This window comes from Tenrec ecaudatus, chromosome 2 (assembly GCF_050624435.1).
Source record: "Tenrec ecaudatus isolate mTenEca1 chromosome 2, mTenEca1.hap1, whole genome shotgun sequence".
NCBI lineage: Eukaryota > Metazoa > Chordata > Mammalia > Afrosoricida > Tenrecidae > Tenrec > Tenrec ecaudatus.
Genome location: NC_134531.1, coordinates 115,447,180 through 115,471,810, shown reverse-complemented (window position 1 = coordinate 115,471,810; position 24,631 = coordinate 115,447,180). Strand labels below are relative to the sequence as shown.

The following is a 24,631-nucleotide window of genomic DNA, read 5'->3' as shown; positions in this document are numbered from 1 at the left end:
GACTTGTTTTTATTTTCTTCAGCATCAATCTGAACTTACATGTACGTAATCTATAGTCTGTTCAGTCAGTCAGTCCCTGTTTTTGTTTGGCTAATGATATTTAGCTTATCCAGGTCTCTTTCCACAGGTGGTATCAATTTCTACCAACAGTCAGTTGGGGAAAGTTAAGGCTTTCCACTCCCATCAAGATTTACTGTCTCACAAACCCACCGGGGCCGTTCTAGCCTGTCGGACAAGATCACTGTGAGTCAGAATCAACGACATGGCAGTGAGTCTAGAGAGTGTTGTCTATCAGTTTGCAGAACTATGGTGACTTGCATATTGCTTGATTGCTGGAATTTAAGTCACTGGCATTTCAAATACCAAGAAAGTCATCCATGGTGGACTGGTTTCACCAAAGGTAGAGAAGAAAGAAAAGCACACCACTTCTGAAACATTAGCCATGAAAAACCTTGAGTAGCAGCTGAACATTTTCTCCCACCTGTAGGGCTTTAAAAGGTTCATAGAAGAAAATATTAAAAGATAATGGAGTGTTTCCATTAACTTTTTGAGGAAGTTTTAACACGACTCCAGGTACTAACCTAGAGCAAATATATTAGAATTTCCAGTGGGGGGCAAATTCCTGACTCTATAGTGGCTTATATTCTCAAGTGATGTTAACGTGCATTCAGCTTAAGCATCACTAATTTATATGGTAAAATGTTTCTTAAACCAAATCAGTTTTCTCTTTGCTAAGTAAGAATTTTTAAATACTCTTTAGAAGTATTTTTTAAAGAGAATGAATAATTCATCTCAGTGCCTTTACACTTTACACAATGGTAAAAACTGCAAATGTATCTGCAATGTACCTTCTCTACTCAAAAGTAGATAAATTCTTTTTCTAAAGAAGCATTTAGAAAGTTGTTCTTAAGTTAGAGCGTAAAAGAGAATTATTCTCTGATTAGCCATTAAAATTATAATCTCACAAACTTTTCTTTAAATAACACAATTTTCATCCACAATATCATAGTAACACTACTGATGTCTCACCAACTGACTAAACACAGCATCTCCACCATCATCCAATAAGTCATATTCTTCAGCCACATTTGGAACAGTTCTTTGCCTCTGAGATTCAGGCTTGAGAGTATTCTCTTGAGCTGAATACCATTCTGTAAGCGTAGTTTGCTGTTTCTCTTCTAAAGAAATAACCAAATAAAAAAGTAAACAATAAAATCTTAGCATTTCAAATACATTTCTTTGTTTAAAAAATTAAATGAGCCTGAAGGTACTTAAATGTTGGGCTTATTTTTGAGTTACTGATTTTTTTTTTAATATGAGGACTTCAAAAACAAAATTGGATTTTTCCATGAACTTTTTGAAGTCCCCTCATATATTAGGAACATTCAATAAAATGAGCTATGCTAAATGATGATACATGAAACTACATAAAAAGTTAATCTTTTCACTTACTAGTAAGAGGAACTCTAAATAATTTCATATTTTCAATAAGAATATTTTAGCTATGTGATATACTTTTTTAAACCATGATTAATAATATAACAGTCATAATAAAATATTTATTGAACTCCTTGTTTATTGAGATATGAGTAAGATACAATTTTCATCTGGAAAAGTTTCTAGATCTAGAAGTTTTATAATCTACATACCACTAATCAAGTAGTATGAAATAAATCTTGTAAATTATAGTATTCAAAAGATTCTAAAATCTAAAACATATAGTACTTAAGGTATGTGTCCAAGGTTATTCAGAGCAAATGAGGCAATCAAAGCTTTCAACCAATGAACAAGAAGACTGACAGGTATTACAAATTAGCTTGGGTAAAAGGGAGAACAGAGACTCATAAGAGGAGGAAGAGAAATACTCAGGGGTGCGGGGTATTTAAAATAGGGTCAGCCTAACACAGGTTGGTATAATATAGGGGTTGATGATAGTCTGAAATGTTGACCTAGTTCTCAACAAAAAATTCCTATCTTAAAAAAAAGATAACCATGAAGCTAAGTCTTCTATCATGAATAATGTGGTATACAAAAGAAATCTAAACCCTAATTCAAAAGCCAAATATAATGTGTTATTAAAATCAAATCCATTGTCACTAATTAAGTCAATTCAGACTCATCGCTACCCTATATAGGGTTTCCAAAACTGTAAATTTTTACAGAAGCAGAATACCCTCATCTTTCTCCCACAGAGCAGCTGGTGGGTTTGAACTGCGGTCCTTGAAGTTAGCAGTCCAGTGCTTCCCCACCTGGACAACAAAGGGCTCTTCAATTAATATAAAGACATGCATTAACAGTCCAATAATACTAACTGCAATTCCACACCAAAATCAAGACTTAAAATTTTATGATATTTGTGCCACGGGTGGGCCCACAGGTTACTCTTTCCACTCCCATCTACGCACACCCCTTCCCCATCGTATGAGTTATATTTAGGGCACTCAGAATACAGCTTATCTACTCTTTGCCTCCTTAAAATGGTGGCTGAATCTTTGGATAAAGGCATAATTAGCCTCCCAATTTTGGCATCAACTTTTAATTCCTCTCTATAGATCTTCACTTCGGGCCAGAAACCAGAAACTAGAACTATCCTAACATAATGTGCACAATTATACAAATGAAGAAAAAAATGTTCATGTGTCTTCTACCTCCACAGTTTAAATGGGAGTATTCAAAAAGGCTACTATCAATATTAATTTCTTTGCTTCTTTGATAAAGCTTACCTCGTTGTTTTTCCTTTTTGTATTTTAACATTTCTTTATTTGTATAACCAGTAGTTCTTAAAATATCTTCCAAAAACATTTCTTTTACTTCAAATGGTCTTCCTTGTACTAAACAATAGGGAAAAAATGTTTAAGTCTATTGGAAATAATTCATTTCATATAAAAACATGAGGCCAAAATGCAAAATCTACAAGCAATTTCACAGTTTCAAGTAATCCTCATAGCATTGTCCTATAACTTTGATGTTCAATTCATGCAAGTGGTTTTCCCCCCTGGGTTTACTATCATGTTTGCCATAATTCTAGGCACTAGGAATACAAACGGTAGCCAGGAACAGAGATGCTTACAGCTGCCCTCCTGAAGCAAACAGTGACAACTGTACAACTCTCCTTAATATAAGTGAACTATTGAGTTGTAGGCTATGTGGATGAAGTGCCAATAAAAATATTTTAAATAGAAAACTAAAGTGTGGAAATATGAAAAAAATGACTAAGCATTATCTCAGAAGAAACAAAAATGGATAACTTCTACTCAAAAATATTGCCCAATTTATACAGAATAAACATAATAATAAACATTTTTTTTTCATAAACATTATAGAAGTAATCTGATGATTTTAACTTACTATGTATCACTGGACAACTTCCAAAATATCTTATAAAGAGATTTACATCCAATGCAGCACTAGAAAGAATTAGTTTCAAAGTTGGGTGCTTCTGTAACAAATCTCTTAGCTTTGTAAGTAAAAAATCACTAAATCGATCCCTTTCATGTACTTCATCCTACAATAAATAAAATTAAAACCATGTAGTAGTTAAATCATTATGACAAAATCTTTAAAATAATGAAAATGCTGGATTTTATACTCATTAAGTCAGGTGTACACAGTCAATATATTAACTAAAAATCCTATATTATAGTCAATTCAGAAATAACTAGACATTAACAAACTACTATGAAAATAAAAGGAACTATGGAATAAGTATTAACCACAGTGTTGCTGATTCAAACCCACTATCTCTCATCAAGGAAGAAGATGAGACTGTGCCCCCACAAAGGTTTTCAATCTTGGATACCTTATAGATAGGATTTTATATGAGTCAGAAAAAAGAGCTCTTGTGGCATAAAGGGTTATACATTGGCTGCTAACCACAAGGTCAATAGTTTAAAACCACCAGCCAGCCACTCCCCAAGAAAAAGATGAGGCTTTCCACTCATGTAAAGACTTACAGTCCCCAAAACCCAAAGGGGCAGTTCTACTCTATAGGGTCACTAAGAGTCAAAATCGACTTGATGGCAATAAGTATGGCTTTTGAGTCAAAAATAACAAACTCATAGTAATAGGGATTTTATTGATAACAAAGTACTACCTATTATCCTATTTTCCAAAGAATAAAAAGCCACAGAAACTACAGCACATTCTATATTGCTGTTTTTGTTAGATGCCAACAAGTCAGTTCTGATTCACAGTGACTGAATACACAAGAAAACGAAACACTGCATAGGCCTGTGCCATCCTCACAATTGTCCCTATGCCTGAGCCCATTGATGTAGTCACTGTGTCAACACATCTCATTGAAAGCCTTTTGGGGCTTTTTGTTGCCCCAGCTATTTACCAAGTGTGATATTCTTACTAGTCTCTCCTGACAACATGTCTAAAGTATGTAAGATGAAGTCTTGCCACCTTTGCCTATAAGAAGCATTAGGTCTTACTTCTTCCAACACAGATCTGTTCATCGTTTTAGCAGTACATGGTTATTTCCTTCTCCAGCACAATTCAAATGTATCATTTATTCTTCAGTCATCCTTATTCGATGTCCAACTTTCAAATGCACATGAAGCAATGGAGAAGACCGTGGTTTGGATCAGGTACACCTTAATCCTCAAAGTAATATCCTGACCGTTCAATACTCTAACGAGGTCTTATGCAGCATATTTACCTAATGCAATACATCTTTTGATCTTTTGAATGCTGTTTCCACAAGCACTGATTGTGGAACCAAACAATACAAAATCCTTGACAACTTCAACCTTTTCTCTGATTTATCATGATGTTATCTAATGGTCCAGTTGTGAGGATTTTGGTCTTCTTTACATTGAGTTGTAATCCATACGGAAGGCTAAAATCCTTGATCTTCATCCACAAGTGCTTCAATTCCTCCTCACTTTCAACAAGCAACATTGTGTCATCTGCATATCTCAGATTGTTAACAAGCCTTCCTCCAAGTCTGATGCCACATTCTTATTCATCTAATACAGCGTCTCTGATTATCTGCCGAGCATAAAGATTAATTAAGTCCGGCGAGAGGATACACACCTTTAGTGATTCTAAACCATGCAGTAGTCCCTTGTTTCATTCCCACAACTGCCTCTCATTCTGCATACAAGTTCCTCCCAAGCACAATTCCTAGACTGGAATTCCTAGTCTTCTCAAGGGAATTCATTCACAGTTTATGATGTTCCACACAGTCAAACCCCTTAGCACAGTCAATGAAACACAAGTAAACATCCTTCGCGTCGTCTCTGCTTTGAGCCAGGATTCATTTGACATCAGCAATGAGACTTCGTTCTACATCCTTTTCTGAATCTAACCTGAACTTCTGGAAGTTTCCTATTAATGTACTGCTGCAACCATTGTTGGATGATCTTAAGCAAAATTTTACCTGCATGTGATATCAATGATATTGTTCTAGTTTTTAGCATGCTATCGGGTCATCTTTCCTTGAAATGGAGAGAAATACGGGTCTCTTCTAGTGACTGGGTCAAGTAGCTGCCCTCCAAATTTCTTGGCATAGATGATTGAGGGCTTCCAGTGTTTTTTCAGGCTGCTGAAACCTTTTTGATCGGTATTCCATCAATTCCTAGAATCTCATTATTGGCTAAAGCATTCAGTGCATTATGTTAATTTATAAGCAGTTTAACCATGGAGTTGAATAACGTGGTTTTTTGGGGGGGGAAGTTTGGGGGGTGTTTATAATAACATGTGGCTTATAAACCTAATACTGCAATACAAAATACTAACAGGGAATCAGATGACTAAGTAAAGAGCATTCTTAGTGTATTAATCATTTTGATATGTAAAATGAACATTTTTTTAAAACTACCTATTTTATATCCCCCTCATAAACCTAGTGGTGCAAATATCTCTAGTTAATGTAAAATATTTATTTGTACTACTTGTAGACAATAACAATAAAACCTTAATCATAATATCCTGCTCAAAAGAAAAAATTATTTCTCATGTATACCTTATTTTTTAAATGTCAATTTTTTGTTTTAATCACAGCAATAAGCAAGCAATCTTAAGGTAAACATGGGAAATTCACTAATATTCTTACCACAATAACATGTGTCACAGTTGACAATGTACTATCTCCTGCCATTAAAGTTCGAAGCAATACTCCATTAGTGCAAAATGTCAGAAGCGTCTTTGGAGAAACCCTTTGAAAAAAAATAAAAATAAGGTGCATAATTATAAATCTCTTACATAATTAAAACAAACCTTCAAAAAAAACCAAACTCACTGCCATTGAGTCAATGCCGACTCACAGAACCCCCTGTGGGTTTCCAAACCGTAACTGTTCCAGGAATAGAAAGCCCAGTCTTTCTCCCAAGCAGCAGCTGGTGGTTTCAAACTGCCGATCATATAACTCACAGCCCAGCACGGAACTACCATACCACTAGGGCTCCGTATAGAATTAAAATCAGATCACATTAAATACTGATCATAGATACTTGAATTATTACTCATATAATAAATGTACTGATATATGAAAGGGTTTCAAAGCGTTTATAGAAAATGGAAATTCCTTAAAACTGGAATTTTCAGCAAAGACTTGGAAACAGCCTAAGTTTCCATCGATAGACGAGTGGATTAATAAACTTTGGTACATAAACACAATGGAGTACTATGCAGCACTGAAAAGCACGGGTGAGCACATGAAACACGTTATTTCATGGGAAGAGCTGGAAGGGATTATGTTAAGCGAGGTAAGCCAGACCCAAAGGGGCAGATACAACATGAGTCCCCTGAGGTAAGTACAATCAGCATGACAGAAATAGAAGAATAAACATCCATCTCACAATAAACGGGGGGAAGCATAGATAGTTAGAGGGAGGGCAGGCCACACTTAGGGAGGTACATGGGAGCCCAGCATAAAGAAGGAGTAGTGGAGCAGGGAGAGGGAGAACCGGGAGGGGGAGAATTCGAGTGGATGGTATGGGGGGGTGGGGGCCGGGTACTAACCCACCCGGGGGAGAGTATCAGTTGTGTCCCCACAGATCTTGAACATGCATACAGACCCCACCAAGACACACCAAACAAGGAGGGCAACGTAAAGTACAGAGGACTACACAAAGAGGCTGGACGACACGCTGGCCCAAACCAGAATTAGGCCGACGCCCACATTCGAAGGGAATACCACAGAAAACAAAAATAGATCGTCTGGAATGGGAAAGGAACTGACCCACCACACCACATTCAGAAGGAAGCTGAAACAAAAGAAGGAGAAAGGACGTAGTGGAGTACACCTGGGTCCACCAAGCCCAAGGTCGATAGACCAGTTCGAAGGGCCCATAGTACAGAGAGGACCATACAGCTGGCCACACTGCGAGATGCGACATCCTGAACCAACACATGGCCCTACACGGGACAGCACCTGAGACACAGTGGGGGATGTATGACTGAGCAGACCCCACCACAATGAGGCAAACACTGGGGGCGTGCAATGGAGCAGCGGAGGAAGCAGAGCAAAGGGATCCCGAGGGAGTATAAAGGATGGACTTTTGGGCCAGGATGTGACACCTCACAAGCTACATCTAGAAAACACTCCTAAAGGTCAACGAACTGACCTTGAACTCCTAGCAATTTTTCTTTTAATATTTGCTATCTTTTTGTTTTGTGTTTTGGTTTTGTTTTTTTTTCCCTTTTCTTTTTTTTACCTTGTAAATGTTGTATGTTAGTGGCTTTTCTACTTATCAGCGTGTCGATATTGCTGCTGTCAAAGCCATGTTCTTATGTGCCACTTGGGCGCTATCAAAGTCATCTGCATTTGTATGCACATATTACTATGTCAGCAGGTCCACCTAGACAAGATAGGCTGGACAAACAATGAGAGAAGAAAATAACGGGACCAACGGTCCTGGAGGGACATGAGAGCGTGGGAGGTAGGGGAAGGGAGGTGGTGTCGCCCAACACAGGGACAAGGGAACAGCGAGTGGTTCAAAACCAGAGGAGGGAGGGGAGGGGAGGACTGGTAGGGAGTGACCAAGAGCAAGGTAACTGAGCGGAATTACTGAAACCAGAATGAAGGCTAAACATAGTAGTGGGATGGGAGGAAAGCGAAAGGAAATAGAGGAAAGGAGTAGGAGGCAAAGTGCATACAGAGAAGCCTAAATACAGACATGTACATATGTAAATATATTTATGATTATGGGGGAAATAGACCTATGTGCATATATTTATAGGTTCAGTAGTAGGGTAGTAGATGGACATTGGGCCTCCTCATGCATAATCCCCCAATACAATAGCACCTCGCCCTGCTAAACGGTCATTGCATGATGTCCACCTTCCCGACATGATCACTGAAGACAGACGTGTGTGTAAGCAAACGTGGTGAAGAAAGCTGATGGTGCCCGGTTATCAAAAAGATATAGCATCTGGGGTCTTAAAGGCTTGAAGGCAAACAAGAGGCCATCTAGCTCAGAAGCAACAAAGCCCACAGAGAAAAAGCACACGGCCTAAGCAAATACAAGGTGTTGAATGGACCATGTAGCAGACACCAAGGAAGAAAAACAATCATTGTGTGATCACCTTCCTCACATAATCGCTAAGGACGAAAGTGTACATAAGCAAGTGTGGTGAAGAAGGCTGATGGTGCCCGGCTACTGAGAGATATAGCGTCTGGGGACTTAAAGGCTTGAAAGCAAATAAGCGGCCATCTAGCCCGAGAACCAACAAAGCCCACACAGAAGCAGCACACCAACATCGTGAAGGGCAGAGGTGACCAGGTCTCAAACAACAAAGGCAGGGTGGTGGTGAGAATCACACCACCATGAATGAGGGGGAGTGCGTGATGGGGACCCAATGCCCATCTGTAGACAGCTGGACATCCCTTGCAGAGGGGTAGTGGGGAGGAGATGAGTCACTCAGGGTTCAGTGTAGCAACAATGAAACTCAAAACCTTCCTCTAGTTCCTGAACGCTTCCTCCCCTCCCAATTATCATGACCCCAATTCTACCCTGCGGACCTGGTTATACCAGAGGATGTACAGCGGTGCAGTAGAGATCTGGAAACACAGGGAATCTAGGACAGACGAACCCCTCAACACCCGCGGTAGGAGTAGCAACACCAGGATGGAAGGGGGTGTAGAAAGGGAGAACCGATCTTGGAGATCTATGTGTAACCTCCTCTCTGGGAGAGGGGCAATGGGGAGGTGGGTGAGGGGAGACGCCGGGGAGTGTAAGATTAAGATATAATAATTATTTATAAACTATCAAGGGACAAGGGGGGAGCAGGGAGGAAGGGGGAGGGGGAGGGAGAAAAAAAGGGAAACCGAGCTGATTCCAGGAACCCAAGTGGAAGGTGAATTATGAGAATGACGAGTGCAACGAATGTATAAGGGCGCTTTGCTCAATTATGTATGTACGGATTGTGATAAGAGCTTTATGAGCCCCAATAAAAAGATTTAAAAATATATACATTAAAAACAAAACTGGAATTTTCACACAAACTTTTTGAAGTCCCCTCCCCCTTATATAGTTTATTAGCATACATGTGGTTATTAGCACATATGATTATTAGCATGTGTAAAATACTGTTTTATAACTGACAAATTCATACATCTCAGAAAGTAAAACTTGCATTATCCAATGTCTATGGAAGTCAGTAACATTTACTGAGTGCTTAGGATATAAATTTCACAAAATGAACCTAAAAGATAATAGACTTAGCGTCCTCATATAAAAAATTTTTGTTTTACATGACAAAAGTAAAGTACAAAGAGGCAAAGTAACTTACACTATAGTGAAACTATGAAATGGGATTTGTTTTTATGGACCAAGTTTGTAACTGTTGCATGAATATTCAAATGCTCAAGTATTTTTGTTCATCAGTTCTCTAGTTTTACAAATTTAAATGACTAATGAATCAGATATCATTTTGGAACTCAATATAAAATACAATCCCCTAAAACCTTATTAATTTAAGAAGGTTTAATTAGTACCTTATTAAACCCTATCAATGTAGAAGAGTTCTTCATAAAGAAGAATAACAGTAAATGAATTTCCTTTGCACTTTGACTATCATACTTTCAAATAACATTTATTAAGAAAAATTCATTGGGTTTAGGCAAAGCCTCTATATCTTGATACTTGGGGCAAAACGACTAACATTTTAATTAGCAGTCTATATTTTTAAATGGGAACTGTAATCTTTGTTTCTTAGTGTGATAAAAGGAGTTACAAAAGGAATATCTTTACCTGCTTTCTAATCGAATCTGATACCCAATAGTCTGACCAATCCTTTCTCTTCTCTCTGCAGCCACTCTTTCAGCCACCGCAATTGCTGCCAATCTCCTTGGCTGAGTACAAAATATACGGCAAGGTATACCATTTTTGAAGCAATCATCTAAAAGAAATTGAGGAATCTGAAACCAAAGTTCACAGTATTATAAGATATGATTGTACAACACCAGAAAACCCAAGGGAATACACTGAAAAGCTATTCGTTTACAAAGTCCCATACACGGCAAAATATAAAATAATCCTAAAGAAATCAACGACTTTCATGCAACTGTTAATAATAATCTAGGAATTGTAATTTTAAAAGATCTTGTTAACAAAAGAAATGTGAACAAGTATACTAAAGAAAAAAATTATCAAGAAATAATTAGGGCTTATAAGAAAAAGATGATTTAAAAAATAAAATAAAATAAAATAAATAAATTTTAAAAAAAAGATGATTTAAGAGAAATGCAAATTAAAACAACTACGAGATACTGCCTAACACCCCTGAGGCTAGCCCAAATCAGGAAATTAGAGAGCAACAAGTGTTGGAGGGGCTGTGGTGAAATAGGAACCCTCCTCCACTGCTGGTGGTCGTGTAGATTTGTGTAGCCACTGTGGAAAGCAATCTGGCGATACTTAAAGAAAATGGAAATTGATCTACCTTATGACCCAGCCATCCCTCTAATGGGCATATACCCAGAGGAGTTAACAAATAAAACACAACCAGTCATCTGCGTTCCAACGTTTACTGCGGCGCAATTCACGATCACAGTCTCAGAAACAGCCAAAGTTTCCATCGATAGATGAGTGGATTAGTAAACTCTGGCACATACAAAAAATGGAGTACTATGCAGCATTGAAAAGCACAAACGATCACATAAAGCATGTGGTTTCATGGGAAGAACTGGAAAGAATCATGTTAAGTGAGGTAGGCCAATCTCAAAAGGACAGGTATGAGTCCCCTGAGGTAAGTACAATCAGCACGGCAGAAATAGTAGACACTTACCGTGTAATAAATGGGTAGAAGCATAGGTAGTCAGGGGTGGTGGGTGGGAGACCACACCCAGGGAGGTGCATGTGAGTCCAGCATAAAGAAGGGGAAAGGGGTCAGGAGGAGGGATAGTAGGGGTGGGAAGAAACTGATGACATGCGGGGAAGAGGGCACTAATCCAACCAGCGAAAGAGCATTGGTTGTGTCCCCACAGAACTGGAATGTGCATACAGACCCCACCATGATGTGCCAAATCAAGATGGCACCATAACACATGGAGGAATCCATAAAAAGACTGGACTACACGGCCGGCCCCAACCAGAATCAGCCTGACCCCCACCATGGAAGGGTGTGCCACAGAGAATCACAATAGACCTCCTGGTAAGGGAAAGGAACCGACCTGTTATATCTAGACAGAAGCAGAAGCAAATGAAGCGGGAGGAAGAGAGTGGAGCACACCCTGGCCCACCAAGCCCTGAGGACAACAGCCCTGTTCAGAGCAGTCAATGCACAGAGAGGACCATGTGGTCAGTCCCACTACAAGATGCGACATCCTATTCTGACCCATAGCCCTACATGGGACAACAATGGAGACACATTGTGGGATTTGTGCCTGAACTGACCCCACCACACCAAGGCAAAACATTAAGGGCGTGCAAAAGAACAGCAAGGGGAGCAGAACACGGAAGTCCAGAGGGAGTATCAAAAATAGACTTTGGGGCCAGGGCATGGCACCCCATCAGACTCGACCGGAAAATAGTCCTAAAGGTCAACAAACAGACCTTCAACTATCAACAGGCTTTTCTTTCTTCCTTTTTTTTTTTCTTTTTGATATTGTATGTCATTGGTTTTGTTGTTGCTGCTTCATCGCTGTTTTTCTGTGTCACTTTGGCACTGTTGAGTTTTTATGTGGATATTATTATCTCTGCAAGTCTATCATAAATAAGATATGCCGGACAAACAATGTGGAGAAGAAAACAACGGGACCAATATTTCCAGGGGGGCATGAAAGAGGGGGTGGTGGGGAAAGTGGTGTTAACCAACCCTGGGACAAGGGAACAATGAGTGATTCAAAACCAGTGGCAAAGGGGGTGGGAAGACTGGTAGGGAGTGATCAAGGACAACATAACCAAGAGGAATCACTGAAACCCAAATGAAGGCTGAGCGTAATGGTGGGACAAGAGGGCAGGAAAAGGAAATACAGGAAAGAAGTAGGAGGCAAAGGACATACATAGAGGCCTAAATACAGGTATGTACATATGTAAATATATTTATAAATGATGATGGGGAAATAGATCTATGTGCATATACTTATAGGTTTAGTAGTAAGGTAGCAGATGGACATTGGGCCTCCGCTCACGTACTCCCGCAATACAAGAACACTTTGCTTCACTAAACAGACATTCCATGATACCCACCTTCCCGACACGATCTCCGAAGACAACTGTGTGCATAAGCAATTGTGGTGAAGAAAGCTGATGGTGCCTGGTTTTCCAAAGATATAGCGCCTAAGGTCTTAAAGGCTTGAAATTAAATAAGGGGCCATCTAGTTGAGAAGCAACAAAGCCCACATGAAAGAAGCACACTAGCCTGTGTGATCACGAGGTGGTGAAGGGATCAGGTAGCAGACACCAAAGAACAAAAATCATCATTGTGTGCTCACCTTCCTCATACAAAGGCTGAAGACAAATGTGTGCATAAGCAAGTGTGGTGAAGGTGGTGAAGGGATCAGGTAGCAGACACCAAAGAACAAAAATCATCATTGTGTGCTCACCTTCCTCATACAAATGCTGAAGACAATGTGTGCATAAGCAAGTGTGGTGAACAAGGCTGATGGTGCCCAGCTATCGAGAGATATTGTGTCTGGGGTCTTTAAAGGCTTGAAGTTAAACAAGCGGCCATCTAGCCCAGAAGCAACAAAGCCCATATGGAAGAAGCACACCAGCCTGTGTGGTCACAAGAGGCAAAAGGACCAAGTATCAAGCACCAAAGAACAAATAAATCATATTGTGAATGAGGGGGAGTGTGGGGTGGGGACCCAAGGCCCATCTGTAGGCAACTGAACATCCCTTGGCAGAGGGGTAGCAGCAGGAGACAAGTCACTCAGCGTGCAGGCTAGCATCAATGAAACACACAACTTTCCTCTATTTCTTAAATGCTTCTTCCCCCCACCACTATCATGATCCCAATTCTACCTTACAAACCTGGTTAGACGAGAGGATGTACAGTGGTACAGATAGGAACTGGAACCACAGGGACTCCAGGACAGATGGATCCCTCATGACCAGTGACGAGAATGGTCATACCGGGAAGGTGGAGGTAAGGTGGTGTAGAAAGGAGGAACAGATTACAAGGATCTACATATAACCTCCTCCGTGGGGGATGGACAACAGTAAAGGGAGTGAAGGGAAACGTCGGGCAGTGTAAGATATGATAAATAGTAATAATTTATAAATTATCAAGGGTTCATGAGGAAGGGGGGAGTGAGGAGGGAGGGGAAAAATGAGGATCTGATTCCAAGGGCCCAAGTGGAAAGCAAATGTTTTGAGAATGAAAGGGGAAACAAATGTACAAATGTGCTTGACACAATGGATGTATATATGGATTGCAATAAGAGTTGTATGAGGCCCCCCCATGAAATGATTCAAATAAAAAAGAAAAAGATGATAAATACTGAGAAACATAAAGAAAAGTCTGACTTTTTTTTTAATGCCATATTGCTGAATGGGAACAGTCAATATGGTAAGTCTCAGTAGCCACAATTCCAGGTTGGGATACAGTTCTAAATACAAAATTCAAACAAGCCATAAAGCTTTAAATTAAAAAATACGGTAAGTCATCTTCCACCCACCACCACCCATAGTCCTCTATGTATGAAAGTAACAACTGCTAATTTTCTTACACACTCTTTTGGGGGCAGGGGGAGGACATTTATATAATTCAGCATATTTTATATTTTAAAATGCTTTTTATTCACATGGAATTAATGTACTTAATGTGTGTAATTTTAATTCAAGTTATCAGATCCTAATTCAACTTATAATCCATCTTATAGAGATGTTTTAACAAGGTAACTATAAATTTAAGCATTTTTCAGTTTTTTGTTGTAATTATAGTTGCTTGCTGTTATAAATGATGCTGCAGTGAACTTCTGCCATTGCATAACTTTGCAAAGAATTATGTGCCATAAGTTATTAGCAGTGAAAATCTTATATCAAAGGGTAGATGAATTCCTTATCTACATAGAAAAACTACCAAAGTGCCCTGAAAAACAATTTATATTACTACAATAAATCAAAAGGTTAATTTTCTAATAGCCATGCCAATAGTTGGTATCATCAATTTTTTTCCTTCTTGTCATTCTGCCAAAGAAAGTTCAAATATTTTCCACTAAGATGAGCAAAAAAACGGTCAGATTGCATCCTGTCAAAGGTGGAAAACTTGACAAATTATGAAACACAAGGCAGTCCCATCACATTCCAGCTCTCAAAGGTTTCCCTGTACAATCAATACAAAACAAGATCCTTTGTTTGGATTTCTGCTCTGCCACTCTTATTCTATGCATTTCGAACGTTGAAGACAAGGCTTTCTACTCCTGTAATGAGTGAGTCTCAGAACCCCATCGGGGCAAGTCTACCCTGTCTGAGGATTAGAAAACCAAAAGGGAAGAACAGACTCAGCACACATGAAACTGAAAGAACTCAGGAAATACAAGCCCTGTGTTCCAATCTTGAAAGACTCTACAAGCGAGAAACATCACGAGAAGATGGAAAGAATACACAGAGCCACTGTACCCAAAAGAACTAGTCAACATTCGACCAGTTCAGGAGATAGCATATGAGCAAGAACCAATGGTGCTGAAGAAAGTTCAAACTGCACTGAATGAATTAGCCAAAAATAAGGCTCCGGGTCTTGATGGAATACCAACTGAAATGTTTCAGAAAGTTGAAGCAGCACTGGAAGCACTCACTGATGCCAAGAATTTGGAAGACAGCTACTTGGCCAACTGACTGGAAGAGATTCACATTTGCACCCATTCGAAAGGTGACCCAACAGAATGCTCAAACTATAGAATATCATTGATATCACAAGCAAGTAAAATTTTGCTTAAGATAATCCACTTTTTCTTTTCAGAAAAAATGTGTGTGTGTGTGTAATTCAACAACGGCTGCAGCAGCACATTTACAAGGAACTTCCAGAAGTTCACGCTGGATTCAGAAGAAGATATGGAAGAGCTATCATTGCTGATGTCAGATGGATCTTTGCTCAAAACATAGAATACTAGAAAAATGTTTGTGCTTCATTGTGCGAAGGCAGAGTTCCACTGTGTGGAACATAATAAGCTATGGATACGCTTGAGAAGACTGGGAATTCCAGAACACTTGTTGTGCTTAGGAGGAACTTGTAGATGGAACAAGAGGCAATTGTGGGAACAGAACAAGAAATGCTGCATATTTTAAAATCAGAAAAGATGTGCATCAGGGTTGCATCCTCACCATACTCAATTTATATGCTGAGCATATAATCAGAGACACTTGATTATATGAAGAAAAATGTGGCATCAGGAAGGGAGAAAGGTTTATTAACCACCTGAGATATGCAGCTGACACAACATTGCTTTTGAAAGTTAGGAAGAATTGAAGCATTTGCTATTAAAGATCAAGGATTTCAGGCTTCAACATGAATTAAGACTCCAAGTAAACAAGAGCAAAATATAAATAAATGGCTACAGTTAAGGCTTGGTGGCAAATTTTACTCCAATATTAAAACAATTATAGCACAGCAACAAAGGCATCTGGATAGATTCTTTGGAAAGATTTTATAGAAGTTAGCAATACTTGCTTAAAAAAAAATCTCATATTGTTTTCTGACAAAATTTTCATGTTTTTAATTATTTGGTTTTCCAGACTCCAGTTTTAGAGATAAAGAGTGACACTGCTGTGCAATGCATTAGAATGTCCTACAAGTAAACACCTATGGTGAGATATATGCTCAACCTCCTCGCCACTTACTTTATTAAACCAAACAATGTAACCCTAGGAAATCTTGGAGATTGTGAAAAACAATTTTGCCCAAAAAAGAAAAGATGAAAATTTAATTATATAAAACATATTATCTGAATCTCTATCAAAAGCAGTCAGTTTACTTTTTTTAATATGCTAAATTACAGAATGTAGCAAGAAAGACATATCATCATGCCTTATTCTCCCATCTATACTGTAATAGTAAAGCTTTACAATAAAGTACTTTGCTTTACAACCTCTAAGTCATACTCATCAACACCATCCAAGAGTCAACTTTATAATAATATTTGGTATAATATTACTTCTAACTTACCTACTACGTGCAACACATTTTGCTAAACAGCTATATTATCTCTAAAATGCATGTGCCATAAATTTTAGATAAAGCAATGAAATGGCATCAAGTATTTCTTCTTATTCTATAAACAAAAAAGAAACAAACCTGTGTAGTCTTTCCAGACCCAGTTTCTCCCACAATCAAAACTACTTTATTCTCTTTAATTATTTTAACAATTTCTTCTTGTTTCTCAAACACTGGCAGAGACTGCCTGAAAGAATCAAATTCAGATTCTCCTCTTTTCACTGGGATCTGAGGTATACCATTGTTGAGTCGCCCACTTGTCTTGCTCATTTCCCGATTTTCTGTGGAAATAAAAAGAACAAAAACATTTATGATAAACATTGAAAAACAAAGTATATTTTTAAAAGTTGCAATTTTTATATTTTTTCAAATTAAGACTAATTACTTCTGTTTCTTCTCTACTTGGTCTACATTAGGAAGTATTTCCATAAGAGCTACTGCAATCCTATAAAGACTAACTGCTCAGCAGTATTTCTGGTCCTTGATGCTTAAAATCACACAAAAGTCAATCATTAAATGACCATTAAAAATGTTTGATATTCTAAAATAATTTACAGCAATCAGGTTTGCAATAAACTTGCATCAATAATGGCTCAGAAAATTTAGTTTTAACGTAAAAAAGCCAATGGGTCCAGTGTACTTTACTTATAAAATCTGTTATGTACAATATGAGAACACATTAGAAAAAGGAAAATATCATATATGCTAAAAGTTAAAAATTATAGGGCTAAATAATATTTGCAAATATAAGGCATAATTCCTTAATTGAGCATTTTAGTCAGTGTTCACATTATGCCTAATAATGTGAAGCAAGCAGGAACAAAAAAGAGGTATGATTTCTTTGATATTCTTCGCAGAGCTGAAAACATGTTTCTGTGTTTGAAACCTGCAATCCAGGAGAGGTAAATCTATAGAGACAGCAGCTGGATTAATATTTACCTCAGAGCATACAAGAAAGGGTGACGTTGCCAGGGGCTTTTTCTTGCTTGGATCCACAGTCAATGGGCACAGCAGTCATGCTGCATTAGGTAAATCGACTGCACAAGACTTTTTATTATTTATTATTAATTGGGAGTTATTATATATATCATTCCATAGTTCAATCACATCAAGTAAAATTGTACAATTGCTACCACAATCAGTTTTCGAACACTCTTTTTCTACATGGACTCTTTGACAATGTCTCCCTTTTACCCCACCACCACCATGTCCCTCCTCCCTGAAACCCTTATTCTCCTTGCTGTCCCTATAGATTCATCAATTCCGGGTTTCATCTATTGGAACACAGGGAAACACTTAACAGAACTTCAAGAGGACAACCTTCAATGACATAGCGCCTCTGAGATACACACTAATATGAACAAGCAAACCAAAAATACAGAAAATGTTGAAAACCAGATCAGGTCCAGCATGCATGAGAAGGGGAATCAACTGACACAGGTTTCACTGTTCAAGTCAGATTTATACCTTTGATCTTCTATCTCATTTCTCCAAAGCTCTCTATTTAGTAACCACGATCCTCCCATCTCTCAATTGTGGACAGAGGGAGTTCACCAGAGGCTTGGGTTCCCACTGTCATTTATCGCCTTCTGCACACCAGATTCTCACAATTTAGGATCTGACACTCATCTTTCCTTTGACTTGAATTATATGATTTCCAGTCCTCCGTGACTGATGATGGTGTGCTTCTTCCACGTAGACTTAGTTGACATCTCACTTAGATGGCTGCTTGTTTGGAAACAAGCCTTTAAGACCCCAGATGCTATTTTAAATGATAAGCCAGGTACCATCTAATTTCTTCGCCACATCTTGCTATAGCACCCATATCTTCTGTGTTCCTTTCCTGAGGGCGAGTATAGAGCAGGGTCATGATGTAACAACTAATAGTTTTTAAACTGGAACTAGGATTGAGTGTGAGCCCAAACCCATTCATGGATCTGTTTGTTTGGTTTTTTTATCTGCCTTTGGCTCTCTTTCAGAACTGACTTTATAGCACCTGACAACAATAACAGGGACATAATAATTACCTAGGAGCCCGAATGGCATAGTGGGCACACATTGGGCTGCCACCCACAAGGTCAGTAGTTCAAAACCACCAGCTGCTCTGTGAGAGCAAGATAGGGTTTTTTATTCCCATAAGAATTACAGTCTCAGAAACTCACAGGGGCAGGACTACTCTGTCCTACAGGGTCTCTGTGAGTTGGCATGAACTCCATGGCAGTGAGTTTGGTTTTTTGGTTTTTGCCCTTTTTTGTTTAAGGGCATGGCAGGGGGCGATAGGGTGCCATGGGGAGCTAACAACAAGAAGTGTAAAAGAAAATGTTCTGAAATTGACTGTGGTGATGATTGCAAAATTCTTAATATGGCTGAATGATTAAATTGTATAGTATCTGAATTATATGCCAATAAAACTATTGAAAAATTATAATCCTTGATATCTTGGATCCTTTACTTCTGACATTCTTCATAGGTATTTTACTTTTACAAATCATACTCACGTTTTTGTGTTTTATTCAGATAGTGCAATCCTCTTGAACACAAGTTTCCTATAGACACACTATGTGCATGTAATGCATTATTTATATGGACAAATATGGTGTGCCAATGGACAATGATAAATATACAAACTCCTAATTTCTCATTAGGAAAGTTAACTTTTCCAAATAATAAAATTAAAACTTCATTTTATAATCTAAACAATTATTTCTTTAGCTACTTTTGAACAAGTTAATGTCCTAGAGACTCTGTCTCTTCTTTTCCCAGAAGATAAAGCCCCAATTCAAAATCTTACTTGTTAGTGTACAACGGCAGCGGAATATGGGAAAGTCCAGGGTTTACAGTCAAATCCTACTGATGCAGCTGACTAGCTGGTAGTGTGGATTTGAACAAAGTACTTAATCTTTCTGGGCCTCGGTTTCTTCACCTATGGAATATGGGGACTTCTCACCTTGCAAAGGTTGCTATGAGGTCCAATATAGTAAAATGATAAAATGCACAGTACACAGTCTAGAACATACTGCAAGTGCTAAAATGGAAAAAGAAGAGTCAGCACATAATAGGACCAGTAAGGAAGGTTCCTCAGAAAATACATACCAGCTTCAACTGCAAATACATTTCCTCTTTCTGTTTTAGGCAGAAGTTCGGTACGCTCTTTATTGGTGACAGGAAATCTTTGAATTAAGCTCCTGACAGCATGTTTTGTATTATGAGTCAAATTACAGGTCATCATTGCATGAGCTGTTTCTGATCCATCTTTCTTCTTCACAGTTAGGTATCTATTTGCTCCCTTTCTGAACATTAAAAAAAAGCATTTATTTACTGCACATTCTCAACTTGTTCACATATGATATAAGCCTACTCAGAAAGTACATCTCAAGCAACACATTTGGTAAAAAATCAAAATGCTAAGACAGACATTGAATGTACTCTCATACAAAAAAAAAACAGTAAAGAAGGGCTAGTGCTAGAGTGGTAACAAGACCAAATTCATTTATCATTTCAAAATGTTGCCAATCCTATTTTAAATTATCCAAACAAAAAGCTTATTTGCCTATAAGTGTTAGTTTGTCTCTAGCAGGCTTCATGGTAGCTAACAAATTACCAGTGAGCACATGCTAGGAGGCATAGAGAGGGAGAAGACCAACTCGGACAACAGAATCTTAAAATCGTCCTGAAAAAGTATGGTTCGCTGCCCAGACTATTACGTAAATTCACTGCATACTTCCACAGCACGCTGGTAGTGTCACATTGCCATGTATTAGTGGTTGAATCTGAAAATGCATATACAGCAACATTTCTGACAACCATTTTTGGATGCCTTTATGGAATCTTGCACTCCTGTAAAGTGTTACATACAGTTGTGGAAACCCACTGGGGCAGTTCTACCCTGTCCTTTAGGGGCACTGTGAGTAAGCATCAACTCAATGGCAGTGAGTTGAGTTTGAGCGATTTTTAAAAAGAGAACCTTTTCAAACTTTCCAACCTGAGTCCGTATTCTTACAGTAACAATGATTTACTCATTCTCAAAAAGTACATGATGTAGGAATATTTATTTCTTCAACTGGTCCAGGATATTTCCTGGTCAAGTTATTTCTTCAACTTGACCATGGTTTTTAAATAATGTTAACAGACCTTTCATATGTGTTCTGACTAAGGGATCCAGTTTTGAAGGCAGTGATCTGAGTTTGAATCTCAGCCCTATTACTCCAATTGTGGGACCACAACAAATTGTAGCTGAATCTAAGTTAATAATAATCACACCTAACACAAAGGGTTATTCAAATTATAATAGTAAATTATACTATTGCCTCCTTATGTTTCCTATTTCAAATCCTCTTTACAAGCCTTTCTGAACTCTGTCCTTGGGGAAATGGTGTCCTTTGATCTCAAAATAAGTGATTACTCTAAAGTGTGCATACCTCCCTGGTGTTCCCGTTCCCTTTTTATAGATTTATTGATTGACAACTAAGACCTGGGTGTGAATTCAGTTCTACACCTTAAGGGTAACTAACAGCCACAGTCTCAAAGATTCTTAATACTCTTTATCAGACTAGTAAGCTTGGTCTTTTTATTTTTGAGACCCAACACATTACATAATTCTTTAACCATATGTTGATGTCACATCACAAAATAGAAATGTTATATAACCATAAATATAATTTAAATGAAATGCATTGTTACTCCCCTAATTTTTATTAAATTGTTTTAAAGTATTTTCATTTTAAGAATTATCTTAAGCATGGGATGAAGCCTATATTGTTTTCACTATCTAAATCTTCTATTCAAGTGGAGCTTTAAGTATAGCCACTGAGGACCAAAAGTCAGCAAGGATCATCAGATGAAACATACACTAAATTGGCTCACAGACGAAAGGGAGGAAATAGAATATTCCATGGGGTTTGGATCAGCAGCAAGGATCGCCTTGCTTCCTTTACCAGTGCTTTCCTTCTCTCCTCCTCCACCTCGCCCAGTAAGGCCCTTCTAAAATCTGTCTCAAAACATATTTAGCCCAAATGCTTTTCGTAAAGAATTTTAACTCGGTAAATTTTTTATTTGTAAGCAAAGTATTTCACCTACTCATAGCAACCCCAGAGGACAAAATAGAACTGTCCCTGTGAGTTTCCGAGACTTTAGATCTTTAAAGAAATAGACAGTCTCATCTTTCTCCCTCAGAGGTTGACGGGTTCAAACCACTGAGCTGGTGCTTAGCAAGTCAATGCTCAATACATAGCCCACTACACCACCAGAGCGCCTTTCATGTACTTACTGAAGGTATGAGTGTGTTCAAGAACCTAATTACTCTTGCACTTAAACTAACTCCTCTATCTCAGTCAGTAATATAGCACTGTGTTGCACATGCCTATATAAAACGTTCATTCTTTTCAGGGTTTTCCTGAGAAAACATACTTTTATCTCAGCACTTTCTTGCTCATTCCTACTTAACATATAGATTTTGTATGCACTTATGTGTATAACAAATTTTGTTTTCGCCTCTTCTTAATCTGGAAACAAGCAAGCTGAGATTTTCTCTTTGTTCCCCCTATATCTAGAATAGCATCTAGTGAATAGAAGCCAGGCGTGCTGCCAAGCATCCTACAAGACACACCATCGTCTACCAGCAAAGGGACGTCCAGCTCAAATACAGTATTGAGAAATTAGTCTTTATCAACCCCACAATCCCTACTCAAATGGAATTCCTTCACTGAATTTTACAGTCCTTAAGTTTGGATGACTCAAATAACTTTTTCTCTTATCGGTTAGTGACACATTTACAATTATATACATAATATATATTATATATACAGTGTGTGCATATCTAATATATAATTATATATAGTTTCTTCCTGTTCTACTTTATTTCTAATCACCAGCTTCTTGACTTGGTAGGAAAGAAAACAAAGAAGATGTATCATAATGTTGACCGTTATAGTATAAAAACATTAACATTAAAGGAGGTAAGTTCTGTAAATAACTATATTTAACATTTTCCCATTATTTTAAAAGAAGGTATTTTATTTGTTTGTGTTTTTGTTTTATTTCTCAAGCAATCAATATCAAGAAGACACTTTTTTTGACCAAAGGCTAGGAGACATAGGAGGAAAGGAAGTGATGAGGTACAAATGTGAGTCAGTTTACCAACATCAAAGATAATGAACAATTTTAATCTAAAATACTAGTATCTATTTCAATGTGATCAAAAACACACATTTTCTTTTGTTAACAAAAAATAAAAATCTTTTTTTCTCTTTCATAATAACAATGATAAGCTTACCCTTTACTTTTTGAGACCAAACCAAGAGACTGACTCAATCGATGAATAAAAGCTCTTTCAGTACTGGTCAAAGAAGAAGGAAATTCCATTTCTACATGGGAAGAGACACACAAAAATCAGTACCACTCTGGATAAGCAATTTCCTTTCAAGGTACTCCGAAACACATAAATCCAAAATATGAAATGAAAATCATATCATCAAATTTGTTCCTATTAAATGTATGTGATAAGTACATCCAATGACTAAATTTTGAAATTAGTCTACCAGAATTTTGAAATTAATACTGTCATCTATAGATCAAGCTAAATGTGATAAAGAACTCTTAGTCAAAGATTATTGCTCTTATCTGTTATCTAGCCTTGGTAAAGTGACTCAGACATCATTTAATATCAGCTTAATCGTTACTTATTGGGCAAAATGTTCGTTTACTTCAACGATGAGGGCTGCGCAAGCTTGATGAATGCTCAACGTCAAAGTCGACGTGCTTTCCTTTGGAAACGTCAGAGAACTCGCATTTCAATATTTCAGGCTGAATTTTGTGGCTCTACCTTGCTGAGGCTTGACCTTTGTGCGATGTAAATTCTGAGTCACTAGGTCGGGGTCATACCCTGTGTCGGACTGCACGCATCCAGCATAAAGGGTCCCCTGGTGGACCCAGCAAATCTGAGTAAGCGCTCAATATCCGCTGCACCCGCGGGGCTGGCGGCCGGGCTGCAGGCCACGGATGGCCCACGACAGGTCGCTGCTCAGCCTAAGAGCGACGCTTCATACACCGAAACAAGGTTTACGTTTGTAATGTGCTGTAAAGCCTTGCTGCGATTTGAACGGAGCACTGTGCCGTGCCAGGGCGTTTGTGCACGCTTGCTTGGTTCCCCTTCATTCAACGGTTCTGGTTTCAGTGTGACTCTCTTAGGGCTACGCGTTGGGGAAAGTTAAGATAAAAAGACAATAAATCCAATGACGGCCACCTTCCCAACGGTGCCGGAGCCGCTCGCAGAGCAAGAACGGCTTCCCCCGCAGGGCTGCTGGTTCTCCACCTCGCACGCGAGGATGGCCGACGGTGGTCCCGGCCCCTGGCGGCCGGGGCCCCGGCTCTCAGGGCGGGTTAGGACACCCAGCCCTCGGCCCCTGCCGACCCGCTGAGGGGGCGGCCACCCACTCGGCGGGCGGGGTCCCCGTAGGCACCTCACCTCTCTGTTCCCCGTAACGGAACCGCTCCAGGGCGATATTGACTGAGATCTTCACCTCCTCGTCGATCCGAATGTCCTTCAGCCCCTTGGCCCGGCCGCCGCCTCCGAGGCCAGCCTGCGCGGGGCCCCCGCCGCCGCCGGCCCCTCCGGGAGCTGGGGGCCGCGGGGAGACGCTGCTCGGCCTGGACATGGTCCTGAGGAGAGGCTGCCCCCGCGCGAGCGCGGCCCACGCCGGGACCTCGGCGGCCGACGCCACGGGCAAAGGGCCTCGGGGCCGCTGCCGAGCCGGACTACGCCGCCGGCCGCCCGGGGTCACTGCACAGCCGCGGGTCGCCAGAGGCAGAGGCAGGAAGCGCCCGCGCCGCTGGGGCCCCGGCGAGGTGGGCGCGCCGGCGTGATGACGTAAGCAGCGCCGCCGACGCCCGTGACGTCAGCGCGCTCGCCGTCGCCCTTGGCTTCCCGGCGGCCGTGCCCGTGGGGGCCGGGGCGCGTCCTCTCCTCTTCTGTACAGAAGGCTGTCGGTCCGTCTGTTGTCCCTCAGTGTGTGCTTAAATCCTTATAGAG

General features: G+C 39.4%; 1 protein-coding gene across 3 annotated transcripts in view; it reads right to left on the bottom strand.

The window, feature by feature from the left end:
- The window catches only part of YTHDC2 (YTH N6-methyladenosine RNA binding protein C2), a 72,647-nt gene extending 48,232 nt beyond the window's left edge, over window positions 1-24,415 (bottom strand). For all 3 annotated transcript variants that reach the window (XM_075541399.1, XM_075541400.1, XM_075541401.1), the window contains exons 1-9: window positions 24,068-24,415; window positions 22,877-22,967; window positions 19,699-19,895; window positions 16,687-16,886; window positions 10,203-10,369; window positions 6,062-6,164; window positions 3,349-3,505; window positions 2,724-2,831; window positions 1,030-1,178 (exon numbers count right to left, since the gene is read on the bottom strand). In XM_075541399.1, coding sequence (XP_075397514.1) covers window positions 1,030-1,178; window positions 2,724-2,831; window positions 3,349-3,505; window positions 6,062-6,164; window positions 10,203-10,369; window positions 16,687-16,886; window positions 19,699-19,895; window positions 22,877-22,967; window positions 24,068-24,257 — 1,362 coding nt within the window. In that variant the 5' untranslated portion in view covers window positions 24,258-24,415. The remainder of the gene's footprint in view (window positions 1-1,029; window positions 1,179-2,723; window positions 2,832-3,348; window positions 3,506-6,061; window positions 6,165-10,202; window positions 10,370-16,686; window positions 16,887-19,698; window positions 19,896-22,876; window positions 22,968-24,067) is intronic.
- Between the last annotated feature and the right edge of the window lie 216 nt (window positions 24,416-24,631).